Source organism: Trichechus manatus, unplaced genomic scaffold (genome assembly GCF_000243295.1).
Source record: "Trichechus manatus latirostris isolate Lorelei unplaced genomic scaffold, TriManLat1.0 scaffold00021, whole genome shotgun sequence".
Classification (NCBI taxonomy): domain Eukaryota; kingdom Metazoa; phylum Chordata; class Mammalia; order Sirenia; family Trichechidae; genus Trichechus; species Trichechus manatus.
This window is the reverse complement of record NW_004443957.1, coordinates 21,291,454-21,308,045: the sequence shown is the minus strand read 5'-3', so window position 1 is coordinate 21,308,045 and position 16,592 is coordinate 21,291,454. Positions and strand designations below refer to the sequence as shown.

Sequence of the window (16,592 nt, the reverse complement as noted above, 5' to 3'; positions counted from 1 at the left end):
TATAATATATATTATATATAATACACACACACATATATATATATAAAGAGAGAGCTTTATTTTAAGGACTTGGCTCATGCAATTACAGGGGGCTAGGAAGTCCGAATCTGTAGGCCTGGCAACAGGCTGGAGATTCCTGCAGTCTTGTGTCCCCAAAGCTGTAGGTCAAGAAATGGGAAGAATAAGAATGACGAGTTCTGGAAAAATGTCTATTTGTAGTCTGGACACAGAATACATCCTTTTCCTCTTAGGGCCTTCAACCAGTTGGTTGAGACCCACACACATTATGGAAGGTAATCAGCTTTACTTAAGGCCAACTGATTTAATCACATATAACTACTTCCTAACAGCAACTAGACTAGTGTTTGACCAAACAACTGGGCACCATAGCCTAGCCAAGTTAACACATAACATTAACTGTCACAGGGCACAACCCACATCACTTCCATGCACGTCGCATTGACAGGACAACATCTAGCTCTCAGACAGGCTCAATTTGTACTCTTTATCCTACTCAGTCGCAAGCCCCAATTCTATCACTAGAGAAGGAGGAGAGAACAGATATTGGAAGACAACTAGCAGCTCTGCCATAGTCCCCAAAGACAGACTTAACTCTGAACTGCTGGCAATACATTTCCAGTGGGGTGTGGACATTCCGAGAAAGACGAGTCAGTAGGAAGAAATACGTCTCTTGTTTCACCCTGGACAGTCAGGGAGGGCATAATTCACTAAAGCAATTCAACAGAAACACACCACAACCCTAAAGGAAAACTTTATACTCAGTGTAATTCAGACCTTCCTGATGGAAGTCAGGTCTCATTACCAATGTGCCAGACATGTGCCACTTAACCAACAGCAGAAATGGGTTTAGAAAGCAAGAAGATGTCGAATAAACGCACTGTCACCATATAAGTTAGGGTGAAAGAAATCATACAAAGACCCCAGGCAATTGAGGCAGGTTGCTGGTAGCTGGGACTGTTGTCGGTAATAGAAGTTCAAGCTACAGCTCACACAACTGATGCCGTCCTTAAAGCCATAGTTGTCCTCACTCCTGAGTGTTAGATTTGCTAGAAATGAGCATATTTGGAGGAAATATGGAAAGCTGATTTTTCCTCCCTGGCTGCTAGAGAGATTTAGACCCTTTGGCCAGGTGTAGACATCTTTTAGGCCTTATGCCAGGGCAAAAGCAAGGTTCTTATCCTCAGGTGGATTGGAAGTTTTCATGAAGGTTCTTACGTTAGTGTTAATGGAAACTGCTTCTTTCACCTTGGTCAGTGATTTGCTCTGACTTCTCCAGGACGGGAAGCAGAGTCAGGGCCTTCTCATTCTTGCAAGTTGTGCCAGTCTCTTTGCTTCAGTGCTTGAAGTGAGGATGTTCCAGGAAAGTGAGCGATTAACAATTACAGTAATGAACATTGCCGAACAGAGTCTCCCTTTGTAAGTCATCGCACAAAGCATCGTGACCTCACATGCTAAATCATTATGATACATTTTTTAAAAACCAATAACTGGGTATTTGGACTGGAAGAGTGACACAGGCTGGCCAGGTATTTTTCAGCTCTGCTCTTGGCCTGTTCACCAGGACTTCATGCTTTACTGGTCGGACTATCCGCAGGCCCTTTCTGGAACATTGAAAGCAGGTGCATTCCTGACTGGTGATTCAGTTGGGAGAGGAGAGGTAGAAAATGAAGGTGAGGATCAATCCACAAGTCTTTACTTTTGTGCCTAGCATTGTGTTAGACTCTTTGTTAGTTGAGATAAGCCCTTCACGTGTGAAAACAACTAGGAGAATGAAACACTAAAAGCCAAGGGCCAGATTAGTGGTGCCGACTCAGAACAGGACAGGAGTCAAGGCAGGAAGCAATCACTGCCATCTGGGGGAATGAATGAGTCTTCCTGATAGTTGTGTGGTTCTAAGGTAGTAATATTATGTATCTTGAAGCATTTTAAGAAGAGATATGGATAAGCCTAGGAATATCACATGCAGACCATTGAGTGTCTCTCAGATCTTCCATTTTTGCATCCAAAACAAAGCATTTCCCCTTTCCCTTGAGAGTCTTGATGAAAGATTATTTGAATTCTTTTGTTCTCACTCTTATAAAGCTCCCTAGCTGTGTATCATCCATTGGAACATAATTTGTAAAGTGTCCAAAAGGAAATAGGGTCTACATGTCCCCAGCGGGACCATCTAACCACAAACCATGGTCCTTAATCTTTCACCTCAGACTCTCGTCATTATCACATGTGGGTGACAGACAAGTGAGGAGGCAATCACAGTGTGCTGATGTGCTGGGGGCTTGGCTGCCCTTCTAGCCCAAGAGGAGAGCACTATCAGTCATGGACAGTCTCTGTGGCTATTATGAGGCTGAGTCAAGAGTTCACATCTCATAGTGGCCAGTGGTCCAGGCTTTATATCATGGCTACAGGAAATATCCCCGGTGCCAGCCAGTTGTCTTCCAAATGTCTGCTGCGAATCAAAAGAGGCAGGAGATGAGGGAATGACTTGGACAAGTCACAGCTTCTCTGAGCTTAATTTTCCATCATCTAGGATAGAGATAATTATATCAATCTACAATGTTAGGGTACTATGTGAGTTCAAGAAAAATGTGTCTTCATAAGAGAAGCAAAGTCCTTCATAGTATAGTATGATTCACCCTTCTTTTTCAAATGAAAATTGTTTTCCCTAGAAGCAGCATTCACTGTGAGTGCCTGGTTCCTTCACAGAGTTTATCTAATTATCAACACGTTCCCTCTTTATATATTTTTTTGACCAAATTATCCATCCATATTGTTTAAAGAGTTCAAATAGTTCCCCAAGGTTTATTATAAAATTAGAAGTCCCCAGTATACCACCCCCTGCATCATTTCACTTTTCTAGAAGGCAACCACTTTTATCTCTTTTAGATGATTATATTAATACAATATTTAAATCTGTGTTTCTAAACAACATGCTTGCTTTGCTGCTTCTTGATTTTTTTGTTTTATTTTAGACATTATCTATTGACTGTCCATTACAGAAGATGAGGAATTAGCTCTTTCTCCTTCTTTTGTCCCCTCCATGCAAACACATTCTTCCCATCACCCCATCCTCTCAATATAGTTATATGATAATTTAAGATAGATTATTATTCTCAGTGTTTATGTTGTTATAATCATGTAAACCAGGGCTTCGAACCAGTTCTTCCAGATTCAGTTATGGCTGAGGAAGTGAAACCAGAACAGACTCAAATTTTTAAAATTTTTAAAATTGGAATGAACTGGAATGATAACTGAAATGGGAAAAATTACTAGTCGAAGCCCTGCTAGGAACCTAATCTCCCTCTTAGAAAACAAGGGCAGCACACAAGTTGCATAGCAACCAAATCTCTTGCCTGTCAGATTTTGAGCAGAGATGGAAACAGCAGGGCCCTGCTCAAAGATGGAAGCCGATTGCACCATTTTGAATGTGCATTGCTTTCCTCAGTTCTTCCAATAATCCAGTCTCACATCAGGCTCCTGAAAGGGTTCACTATGCCTATTGCAAGTCTCTCATTCCAGGGCTTCAACCATAATTTTTCCCATTCTGGTTATTGTTCTGCATCGCCAATATTGTAAAACTTCGGGTCTGTTCCAGTTTTGCTTTGTTGGCCATGACTGAACAGTTCAAACCAATTCAAAGCCTTGATGTAAATCCAATTCCAAGCCAAGGCATTTAGCACACTATGGTTAGTTTTCTTTTCATGTCTTACTTAATAATTGCCTTTTTGAGGACTTATTGTAAGTATTACTAACGCGATCCAAAATTAATAACTAACTGTCTAAAACTCCTCTCTGAATGTTCAGATTCATCAGGTGTTCTTATTGCATGTTTGTGAAGATGTCTCTCCTAGAGCCTTCTGAGATATTCTAACTGGTGCCATAACGTCAACCTGGTACTCCTTTCTCTTCTTTTTTTCATTCACTTTATTGTTTTCTGTATCCCAAGTCTTTCTCATTCTTTGTAATATTCTCCCCTTACCTCCTTCCTCTTCTTCACATCCTCCAGTAACTTTCTGAGAAAGAGTAATAAGAAGTAAATATTTTAGGACTTGCATGTCTGAAAATGCCCTTTTTGTACCCTCACAGTTGATGGATAGCTTGCCTAGGTATCATATTATGCTTTTACTGAAGCATTGGAAAGTTAAATGGTAAAATGGTCTAGCTAATTAGGGTAGACTGGTGACAAAAATATTACGTTTTTCCTTCTGCTTCCTGAATTTATCATGATTTTGCAAGAGGATGCATTTTGGTGTGAAGTTCCCCAGAAGCATTCATGTAAACAAACAGCGGAGCTAGTGAGATGGAAGTTCACCTGAAGGCAAGAGAAGTGACAGTACTTGGTGAACCAGACCTGATTCGAGCCAGTTCTTCTCTGTTAATGCCATGAGACAGCTTCATCTGATTTGGCAGGTGATGCAGCTGACCTGAGGAAATTTTATTGCACAAAATAGAGAAGTCACTATGCAAATAATTCTTTCTTTGAAAAGCACTAATGATTATAGCAATTAACAAAACAGAGGCTTGGACACATGGACCAGAGCTTGGCAGACTCATCTTAAGTTATCTTTTCGTTAGTCAGGACTGTCAGTTACTGAATCTGTATGAGACCATCTTTATTCCTGTATCCCTAGCTGTCTGGTTGGTTATAGATGCTTTGTAATTCTCTGAATTAGCTCTCTGGGGCTGTGAAAACAAGCGTTGAATACTAGAGAGTTGTGATATATTTCTGGAATTGTCTTACTGCAGGTTCTTAACAGGACGTGAAAAGCAGATTTTCTTTTGTTCTTTTATTCAGCTATTACAGACATTTCATGTCTGTTGGTTGGCTCCAAATCCAGGTTTTTGAAGAGAAGAAATAAAACCAATGAGAATCATAAGAATTTTAAATTTCCTTTTTTTTTTTGTTCTGTGTATGCCTAGGTTTAGCTTTAATAATCTGTCAGGATTTTCCTGTTTGCTTTCATATCAAATGTGGATTCCATTCCTTATTTTCTTGTTATTTCCTGTAGGTGGATTATAGTGTTCCATTCTGCTTCCTGGAGCGGGAATTCCTTGCCTCCCTTTTGATCCCTTCATGCCTTTAGTGTTCATTTCAGGCCAGCAGTGTGGTTTTACTTCAGAGAGAAAAAAAAAAATCAATTTCCTATGAGCTAAAGAACGGCCCAGTGTTTTTATTAGCCCCTAAATGCTGTGTTTTACCTTCTTAATAAAGGAGCATTTTTGAGGTCTACAGACAGTACCTGGAACAATTACACGTGCAATTTCAGTGTCAAGCAGCTTCAGCGACGCTCGAATCTGCTATCCCTCAATTGTCATTATAGAACAAAAAATTGTGGTTTCTGATGGGTCTGCTTTGTTCCTCTCTTGGGTCCTCAGGCGTCCAGATGCACCTCTGCAACAGAGAACACTATGGCTACCTGCCCATCCCCCTGAAGCCCCATCAGACCCTGCAGGAGGACATCGAGAACCTCATCCATGTGCAGATAGAAGCAATGAGTGAGTGACCCAGGAGCAGGGGTGACAGCTCTTTTTCCATTGCCACAGTGGCCACGTGGCTACTTCTCACTCTTCCGAGGCTGGAACCTCACAAGCTGCTGGTCTGCCTTGGCTGAAACATAGAGATTCATTCATTTGTTCGTTAATTCATTCCTTAAGTATTTTCTGTATGAAATATGAATATGACAAGGTCTTTGCCCTCAGAGAGTTTCCTGTCCAGATGGAGAGCTGAGTACACAAGTAAATACTTTTCACAAATGTGATAAATGCTAAAATAGTGTTTTGTGGTGTGGATTTAAACCCTGACTCTGCTGCTTTCTAATTATATGACCTGAGGCAACTAATTTAATCTCCTTACTTGTAAACGGAGGTAGTGGTACCTTATAAAGTTTTTGTACAGATTCCCACAGTGTGTGCAAAACGTCCAATAGCAACGATAATAATCGTGACTTCGATTTAATAATAGCTTGTGATCTAACAGATACCACGCTAAACACTTTTTGTATATTGTTTCACAATTGTTACAATAATTTAATAAGGGATTTTATTATTCTTATATTGAAACTGAGGTGTACAGAGGTTAAGTAACTCACCCTGGATCATTCCACTAAACAGATGACAGATAGGGATTTGAACCCACCCAGTTTTCTCTGAAGTTCATGTCCTAAGCATTGCATTGTTACTGCCTCTGGGTCTTGCGTGATGTCAGAATTGGTACATGCTCAATAATCAGTAGCCATATTTACTATTATGTGTACTGTACAATAATGGATAAAGGAGAAAGTAACTGATCCACACTGTCTAAGGGAGAATGTCAGGAATAGCTTCCAAAAGAGGGACTATTTATACCAAACATTCACATGGCATTTGAGAAGTTGTGTTGTTCATTACTAGAGCATAAGATGGGCATGTGTGGGCAGTGGGATGATCGGGGAGGCACAGTGAGAGGTGAAGCTAGAAAATGCGCAGGGACCCAGCCAGAAGAACCTCTAATATATAAGAAGGTGTTTGGACTTTTTCTGAAGGGAGGGGAACCTTTCATAGGATTTTAACAGAGATAAGTCAGGTTGAAAATTGGATTTTGAAAGATCCCTCTAGTGATAAGAGAAGGATGGATGGAGCAGGATGGGAACAATGGGTGCTGGTCTCAGGCCAGAGATGAGGAGACCATTTTGGACATTGCATGGCAAACTAGACAAAAGATGGTGAGGATGTAGGCTGGGAAGGTAGCAGTGAGAATGGAGAGGAAGGGACAGATTGAGATACTTAAGAGATAGACTTGAAAGGATTTAGCCCAGGGTTGGCTGTAAGGGATGAGCAAAAGGAAGGCATAGAGAAAAACTCCCAATTTCTGACATGGGTGTCTGGGATGGTTGTAGGAACTTTAAATGGGATACAGCATGTAGAATAAAGGAGAGTTTTAGAAAGAAAGACCATGAGTTCATTTTTAGACCTGTTGAGTTGCCTGTATCTGTTTCCTGCACTAAATTGTAAATACCTTTTTCATTGTATTAGTCTCAGGACTAGTAGTTACCCAGGAAATGTTTGTTAAATGATTGAATGAATGAATGAATTTAGGTGGAGATGTTCAGTAAGTAGCTGGATAGAAGAATCTGGAATTTAAGTGCTATCAGGACAAGAAATGTTGGGTTGAGGTTCATAGACAAGATAATGTGATATCCTAGAATTTCAAGAAAGCGGGCACATGAGATGTAGAAGGAAGTACAAGTAAGATGAGTTCTGAAAAAGGTTCAGTGGATTTTTCCCATTAATGCCCATAGCAAGAATGGTTTCAGAGAAGCGGTAGGGGCTGACTCAGAATTCAAAGGGTTAAGAAGTAATGAAGAAGCAGGGAAATAGAGAAAGCAGAGATTTTTCTTTCAAGAAATGTGGTTGGAATTAGAAGATGAGAAAGACAATGATAATTAAAAAGACTCATCAGAGTATTCTTTTAAATAGCAAACTTTCTTACTGTATTTAAACAGGATTCTTTTTGCAAGACATTCATCAGCTGGATTTACCAGGGACATATTGGTGATGTAGAGCAAGATACAGGCATAGACTATATTCAGGAGGTAGGAGAGCAGCGTTCCTGCTGTTACTACCTTCGATGCTGACGTGCATGATAGTTTGCAAGCCATTTGGCCTTTTCTCATCTCATTATCCCTGGGTGTGAAAAGAGAAACATGAGCTCACTATCATTTTCTAAGTGCATAGACAATGATGGGGATAATTAAAATAAAAATAATATTCTTGAGGCGGGTAGATTAGAATTGAGGAAGGGGCTGGTTCACTATGTCAGTATTTCTTGAACCAGCCCTTAGAAATCTCTTTTGTGAATTTCTTTAACACATAATGTTTCTGCCTCCTTCTCTATGTTCTAGGTCCTAGAGGGGGATAGATGTGTGGTGGGTGGCACAGAGGAGCGGTCTTACTGCCCTCTATCCCAAGTACATAGCACAGCAGGTGACAATTACCAAACCAAACCCATTGCTGTTGAATTGATTCCGACTCTTCGCGACCCTTACCTGGTATGAAACAAGTATTTCCTGAATGTATGAGTAAGTAAATGAATGAACACGGTACTGCAAAGAGCACTGAACCTGAAACCAGAATAATAGGCTTTAATCCAGGTTCTGTCACTTATGATGAGCTTTAGCTCCTTTATTTATACAGTAAGGATAATAAAGCTGACTTTTCAGGGTTGGGAGGAATACATAAAATAATACACATCAACTCTACAAAAGAATGAAGTGTTGCTGCTATTATGATCCCATTTAGTGCTTGGTAGTGTGGTCATGTGCTGCCCCTCATCATCCCTGTTTCATTATTATAAGTCCTATCATTTTATTAAAATTTCAGAATATGAATTTTAAATTATAGAAAATAATTGGGATAGCACATATTTGGAAAATAAAATTTTCAGGGTAATAATGCAAAGGTATAGAACAGTTCATGTAGAATTAAAAGGTTGGCAGTGATGAAATAATATCTGTCAAGTGTCCTCCTCTAGGGGAAGATAGTTGAAATAGAAGTTAAAAGCATCTAGCGCTGTGTCTGGAACCCAATGTTCAGTAAATAAATGGCTGCTAGAGCCCTGGTGTCACAGTGGTTAAGAGCTACAACTGCTAACCAAAAGGTTGGCAATTCAAATCCACCAGCCATTCCTTGAAAACCCTATGGGGCAGTTCTACTCTGTCCTGTACAGTCACTATGAGTCAGAATCGACTCAACGGCAGTAGGTTTGGGTTTATGCTTTAATTGGGGAGACAGGACGACATAAAAAGACATTGACAATACAGGATACTGTGGGGCAGGTGCTTTGTGAAAGGAGCAGATATAAGGACAGTAGGAATTTGGAGTGAGGACAGATTGGTGTGAGCTGGTGTGATCCAGGAAAGCTTCAAGTCCTGATGATTCTTAAGCTGAGATGTGAGGGAAGTGTGGATTTTAGACAAGCGTAGTGATATGGTGAGGACACTACAGGCAGAAGAAACAGACTAACCAAAGACATTGTTCAAAAGTGTTCTCACCCTGAAAGAGGGTTGGCTTAAAACAGTTGTCTGCCATCAAAGAATTTATATTCTAATTTATATTGAGATAGACAATATAACAGGGAAGCAGCCACAAGAATATTTGGGGGAAGATTGTTCCAAGCATAAAGAGTAGCACATGCAAAGACCATAACACAAGAAAGAGCTTGGGGTATTTGAAGGGCAAAAGGCCAATCTGGTTGGGGTATAGAGAATGAGTTGAGTGGAGGGAAATGAGTTCATGGAGGAAGAGTCCAGACATACACAGCCTTGTAGGCCACAGTGAGGGATTTGGATTCTATTCTAAGAATAATAAGAAACCACTGAAGAGTGGTATGATGCAATTCATGCATTTAGAAAGATCACTCAGGCCGGTTGTGCATATTATAGTGGAGGAAGGTGCATCTCTCTTGGTAATAGATGATGTTAGCTTGGATGTAAGCTGTAGCATCCAAGGAAGGTGGTGAGGAGTCAATGGATTCAAGATGTATTTTTGATGGTAAAGCCAAATGATGGTACATAGATGTGGATACAGCTCATAAAAGAGAGAAAGGAATCAAGAATGAATCCAAGATTTTGGCGTGGAGTCTTATATACCATTTACTGAGATGAGAAAGGCTTCACGGGGGAAGATTTGTGGAGGAAGTTTTGGTCATGCCAAGTTTAAGATATTTATTAGATATCTGACTGGTGAGGTCAGGAGATAATTGAATATATGAATCTGGAGATCAGGGGAGAGGCTCAACGGTAGGTAGACATTTGAGAGATATTAACATAAAAAGGATATTTGAAGCTATGAAACAGGGTAAACTTATGTAGTAAGAGAACATAGAAAAAAAAGAATAGAAAGAGATGAACAGATCCCTGTGGGAGACAAACAGCCAGAAAGCTGGGAGGAAAAACAGGGAAGTAAATTGGCACAAAAACTTAAAGAAGTATTTGGAAAAGGAGCCAGATGTTGCTGAAAAATCAAGTATGTTGAGGATAGAGAATTGATTATTGATACTGTCAAGATAAGGGTATGTGATGACCTTGTTAAGAGCCACTTCAGTGCAACAGCAAGGATAAAAATCCACTGGAGTGGGTCAAAGAGAGAGAAAGAGGAGTTGAGAAAGTGGAATCTTGTGATAGGGACCAGAGAAATGGGTGGTAGCTGATAGGGGATGAAAGATGAAGGGAGAGATATTTTGTTTGTTTTTAGGATAGGAACATTACAGCATGTTTGTTTGCTAGTGAAAAGGGTCCAATATAGATCACGTAAAAGAGAAGAATATAATTTCAAGACCGCCGTCTTTGAGAAAACAAGAGCAGTTTAACCCGGAACAATATTGGAGAGGTTGTTCCAGATGGGAACAAGGCTGCATCCTCCACTATAGTGTAGGGAAGGGAGAGTACGTAGGTACAGATGCAGCTGGGTTTATGGGCCTGAGATAAAAGGAAGAGGTAGATCTAATTTGATTTTAAATACGTCCTCTATGAAACAGGTAGATGAGCCATCATTTGAGACGAGGTGTTGGAGATTTCAGGAGAGAGGAGAAGGCATAAAATTTACCGGTAAAGTAAATTTACTAAGGAAGTGGTGTCACATCATTTGGTGGTGTTGAGTCCCTGTATGATGCATACTATTTGCAGTCAACTACTAACTGAAAACTTGGCAGTTCAAACTGACCCAGCCATGCCATGGAAGAAAGTCCTGGTGATCTACTTCCATAAAGAGAACACCCAAGAAAACCCTATGGAGCTCAGTTCTACTGTGTAACACATGGGGTCACCATGAGTCAGCATCAATTTGCCGGCAATGGGTTAGGTTTTGATTTGAGTGCTAATTTGACTACTGTGGCTATAATTTTGAAGTGACTCAGTCAACACAATTGTGTGAATATCTCCTCCAGTATTCTTCTTGGTGCTTAGTAAGTTGACAATTGAGTTGAACAAAAATTGGAGTTTTAGCAGGCAAGGTCATTTGAAGGGAATTAAGAGTCTTTACAAGGAAGTGTTAGAGTGCTAGACCATGAAATGGATGAAAGTGAAGACATGAAGGGTGTGATGGATGTGGACATGGTAGTGGATTACTGAGGAAGGGTAACACAATGTTGACATTAAGGTCAACAAGCTAGGTTGTTTGTTGGATGGACCCCCAGTGTGGATGTCAAGGGTTCTAAGTACAGTACTAGGCAGTGATGGCTAGGCATGCCAATGATGGCAGTGACAATGAGACTTGATCCAGAGGCGAGAGTCATCAGTGACTGAGGGGGCATGATGAGGAGATAGAGGCAGCATGATGACGAGATAGAGAGGTGCTAAAATCTGTTTCACAGAAGATGGGAGTTTTGAAGGATGAAGGAGAGATAGTTTTGAGTGAGTTAGTGTATTGGAGAAAACTCAACTTCTACTCTGAAAGCTGAAAGGGAGGCAGTGCCCTCAAAGGAAAGACAAGTTTTCATTAAAACAAAAAGGTGAAGAGACATTCAAAAAATAAGCTTTAAGATATTGGGGAGTTTGTGAATGGCAGACCAGTTTCAGAGGACAGAGTTAAAGAGTTTGGCTGGGGTAGGATAATACCAACAACATTGCCTAACACTTGTTGAAAGCACTATACCCTATACCTTTCACTGTACATGTACTAACTCATTCAGTACATTAGGAGATATACAGAGAATTTGGGAGTGTGCTTCCATTGGGGGAAGAATGGCAGGAGGCTAGTGCTTGTAAAGATGATAGATGTAAATGGGTTGTGATGCATTAGGAGATTGGTCTTGCCAGTCAGAGCATAGGGCTATGGGAAATCTCAGGTGACTGGTCTCAGTAATGACATTTGGAGGCAACAGAACATCATGTAAAGATTAAGATTAGTGGATCTGAAGTCTGAAGATCTGAGACTGAGTTCCAGCTCTGCCATTCAATGACTGTTTGACCTTGGGCAAGTCTACATCTGGGCTGGTCTCAGTTTCTTCATCTATTTAAAAAAAAAATCAAGATAAAATGTAATGAATGTGAAAGCACTAAACAAATTTTAAAGCCCTTAAAAGTCTGATGTGATTGTCATGGTGGAGGTCAGAACTGTGCTTGAAGAAGGTTATTTTGACAATGGTGTGCAAGATGAGTTAGAATGAAGCAAGACTGAGAGCCCTAGAGTTTAGAAAATCTCAAAAGAGCGCAGGCATGGTGGGTGAGGACCTGAGCCAGGGTGGTGGCAGCAACAATGGAAGAAAAAAAATTAGGAGAAACTATGGAGAACAAGTGTTAGGATTTGATCCAAGTACAATCTCTTAAATACTTTCTAAACATCACTTGGCTGGTGCCCTGTACACTGGATGGTGTGTGCTGTAGTGTAAACCACAGAAGGAGTGGCAAGAGATGGTCACCCAGGAGCAAGAACATAATGAACTGAGCCACTGTAGACCCAGTCCAGTTGCCCAAAGCCAACGTGACACCGTGGTTTCCAAGGACTAGTTTTTTGGGGGCAGTGTAGATAGGGGTTATGAGCTTAGGTGTAGGAGTCAGACCTAGGTTCAAATCCCAGCTCTACCAACTCTGTGGCTTTGGGCAAATTATTTAAGCCTTTGTTTCCTTGTCTGTAAAAATAGGGACACTCATACCTATCCCATGATGCATTTTGTGAAAATTAAATAAATGTGATTATATATGTCAAGAGTGTAGCCCAGAGTTCAGTGAGTGATAAAATCTCTGTAACAATAGCTATTATTATTCCTGGTCCCTGGCTGTGCAAGCAGTTGATGTGCTCAGCTGATAACCGAAAGGTTGGGGGTTAGAGTTTACCCTGAGGCTCCTCGGAAGAAAGGCCAGGCGATCTACTTCTGAAAATTCAGCCATTGAAATCCCTACAGAGCACAGTTCTACTCTGACACTCTGACACACATGGGGAGCAGAAATTGACTTAATGGCAACTGGTTTATTATTATTCCTAGCTCTTGAAACTATTCAGGGGCCAGTGAAGCCTGTTGTCCAAAGTGGTGATACAGGGAGGAGCTATGTATGGATTCAGTGAGAAACTGGATAAATTATGAATGACGGTGTCAGAAAGGACCACAAACAGATGCTGGGTTATACCTAGCCTTCAAATCTGACATCAGCAAAGACACCCACAGCTCCCTCCCGTTCTACTCTTGGCCCCCTACCCCCTGTAAATCTCTCTGTTCTGACCCAGTATATCATTTCCTGTTTTTCTTTATGGCTTAGCTCTGCCTTCAGTGGCAAAACCCAGGTAAGCTTGTCTGATATTTTTGCTCAATGGTGGCTGTTGGAGCCAGCCACTTGTGGCTTTTTCAGGACATTTGTACTGTGAACGGAATGTCTGTCCATATTAGAAGGAAGCAGAGTGGCTAAAAGCAGTCTCTTTGGTTGAAATGTTAAAGCCACACAGGCCATCTGTGTGCCAAATGGAGACCAGAAGCCTAGAAAGGGTAACTCAGAATATAACCCTTCCCATGTCTAAGGCCCAGGGAGTGAAAGCTAGACTGCTCCTTAAACAATATTTTGTACAGGAAGGAGTTTGTACCTTAAGTTTCTTTCTATTAAAAACCTGACCGCATTCATGGTAGACCCTCAATCAATATTTGTTGTTTTTGAAAGAAATGAATGAGGAGTGGAGTGGAGCAGAAAGTACCAAAACATTCTGGACTCCTGTTGGAAAACAGAACTACATGCATTGTGTGGCTGTGACTTACAGGAGTTGGATTTGAAGTAATGAGACCCACTCTTGTGTTTGGGTTAGGGAACCAGTCTCATTATATTCTAGAATTTTATATCATTTGATCATAAATTGGATGCAATGGTTTCTTTTTAAAATCTCAGTGAGGGGTAAGGTAAACAGCTAATACCCTATGGACAGTATCTCCGTCAGGGTGGGCCAAGTTATGCTGGGATATCAAACAACACCGAAATCTCACTGGCTTATATAACGAAAGTTTTCTTCTTGCTCTGCGAAGTCTGCAGCAGTCCTGGCATCGCTCCTGGGCAGCTGCCCTCCATGTGTTGGTGTGACATTCCAGGCTGCTTCAAAGCTGTGGCTTCTCCATATCAACACATACTACTATGATCATCGTGGTGAGGCAGGTGTGGGGGGGAGAAGAAGCGTTTGGAGAGTTGAGCAACAGCAATTAAACGCTTTCCCAGTAAGTCAAATGGCCATGACTACCTTCAAGGGCAAGGAAGGGTAATCCTCTCATGTGTCTGCAATAGAGAATGGATATTGGTGAATAGTCATAACGGCAATCACGGATAGCTCCACAAACAACCCAATTACCAACTCTCATTTTAAATATCGTTTGTATTATCGCTTTAAGGAAAACCAGTTGAGTGCTTTGAATTTCCATAATACAAAAAAAATCTTGAAGACCTTCTTGGGTTCTTTAACTAAGCTTGCTTCCAACCTATAAAATACATAGTTTATAAACAAAACTTTTTTTGAGCGATAAATAAATAAAACTTTCGTAACCCAACGAGGGTGGGTCCTGCCCGGTAAGACCCCTTGAGTCAATTGAGAGACACCAGGCCTTGGAGAAAGAGAAAGTAGACTTAACTGCAAGCCAGTCAAGCAAGCAGCTAGGAGACTAAGTCTCAAATCAAGCTCCCCGAGGCTGAGGAGTCTAGGGCAGTTATAGGGTTTGAGATAGGGAACTTATGCGTAATTCATGAAGTTTCTGGGAATAGGCTGACAATTTCAGGAACTAATTAACATGTGTAGGGGTGCAGTAGGAGGTACAATATGGCAGCTGGCGGGGGGGGGGGCGTGTGATTTTTGAGAGGTATGACCCACGTAGTTTATCTAAGAACAGCTTTGCAGCTTATTGCTCATGTCCGAATGTAGGGGGTGGGTGGTTGGTGAGTAGTGAAGTGGCCTTGAGCAGAGCAGCAGTAAGATGACCTTGGGCTGTCACACAGAAATGCCTTATCAGGAACTCACAGACCCAGGTGTGATGAGAGGAGGGGGAACAGTTTAACCCTGTTGACTACATTCTAGAAGGGGAAAGAGTTTAACCGTGTCGGTTACACTTTCATTATTCAATTTGCAATGTCTTTCCCACTTGGAAGCTTCCCTTTAACCCTGTACCAGGTTCTGGGTCTGGCTGTCAGGAGTGAGAGGGTGTTAAAACAGGGACCTTTGGTATATCAGTGACTAAACCTGCCTGAATGACATAAAAATAATCCCAGACCTTGACAATTTTAAATTTATAGAAAAAGGCATTATTAAAAAAAAAAAATTTAGCTTATTTTTGAGCTCTTTCATCATGAACCACAGTAAGTGATAGCTAAGAGTTATTGACCATTTACTGTGTTAATTTACTATGGAGAGTGCTTTGCATGTAGTGTCTTGTTTAAAGTTTATAGCATCGTAAGGAATGTACTTTTATTTTCCCCATTTTACACATGATGAAACAGGCATAGAGAGGTCAACTAACTCTCCCAGAACCTCATAGGCCAAGGTTTGGACCCAGATCATCTGATTCCAGAGCCCTGACTCTTACCTGTTACCCTGAAGAGCCTCCAAATACTCTTCAAATAAGTCTTAAGGGAAATGGAGCAAATACTGCAATCTGCATATAAATAAGTGCTTGTGAAAACTCTGACCATCAGGGTTCTTGTGGAACAAGAAAAGTATATCCTAGGCTGCTCCATCCTAGAGAACTGCTGAGCAGTAGGGTTCATGCGGCCTGTGGCGTTATCCCCTGGCCTGGACATCCAAGTCATGCTCCTGCCCTTGAGATCAGGTGTGCGGACAGAATTCTATTCTTCTGGCCCTTTCACTGACAAATCACTTTGCATGTTTCTTGTGTCTTCCAGTTGACCGTCCTCCAATGGAACCCTCCCGGTTTGTCTCGGTTGCCCCTAAATACCCAGACAAGATGGGATTTGATGAGGTAGGAAAGGTGTCTGTGTGTGTGTGTGTGCACACGCATGTGGTGTGCTATATGTATATATCACAACATAAGCTTGAGCAGACATCTGAGAGCTAGCAAGACCTTTGGCCTGGCTGCTGAAAAGGCGCTGAAGTCTTGAAGAAACTACTCGTTTTTTGCTGTGCCTCAGTTTTCTTATCTTAAAATAGGAGAATCCTGGTGAAAGGGAGTTAGTCCTTGAGCCAGAAAGAAGTTACAATTTAGTAGCAAAAGTGAACTTGAAACTTTCTAGGAACAGGTATTGCTATATTTTATCAATCTTTTCATCAAGATTCAAGTATAGGGTAAAGAGGATATACGTTTTAGTGTTGGAAGACTTTGACTTTATCCTGCCATGTCTGAATGAGTGGAAACCATTCTGGAATACCATACTTTGTTTCTTTCTGCTGTTCTTCTACGGAAAAAGTTTGGAGGGCAAAGCTGAGAGGACAAAGAAAGAGAGGAAAAAGAAACTTATTCTAAAATTCTACCTTTCAGTAGGCAAGAACACAATAGCTTTCTGCAAGCTATATTTATTATTAAGTTTCAGTTGCAAAAAGAATGAAGTACAAGTGTAAAGAGATGTCTGTGCTGGGAATATGCCCATAAAGAGATGTCTGTCTTGGGAATATGATGGATACTTGGC

The 16,592-nt window shown here is 41.0% G+C and overlaps 1 protein-coding gene across 1 annotated transcript in view; it reads left to right on the top strand.

Moving 5' to 3' along the window:
* COLGALT2 (collagen beta(1-O)galactosyltransferase 2) overlaps positions 1–16,592 on the top strand; it is a 127,127-nt gene that overhangs the window by 92,924 nt on the left and 17,611 nt on the right. Inside the window, exons 6-7 of the mRNA XM_004372909.2 lie at positions 5,395–5,514; positions 15,852–15,928. Of these exons, the coding sequence (XP_004372966.2) occupies positions 5,395–5,514; positions 15,852–15,928 (197 nt within the window). The remainder of the gene's footprint in view (positions 1–5,394; positions 5,515–15,851; positions 15,929–16,592) is intronic.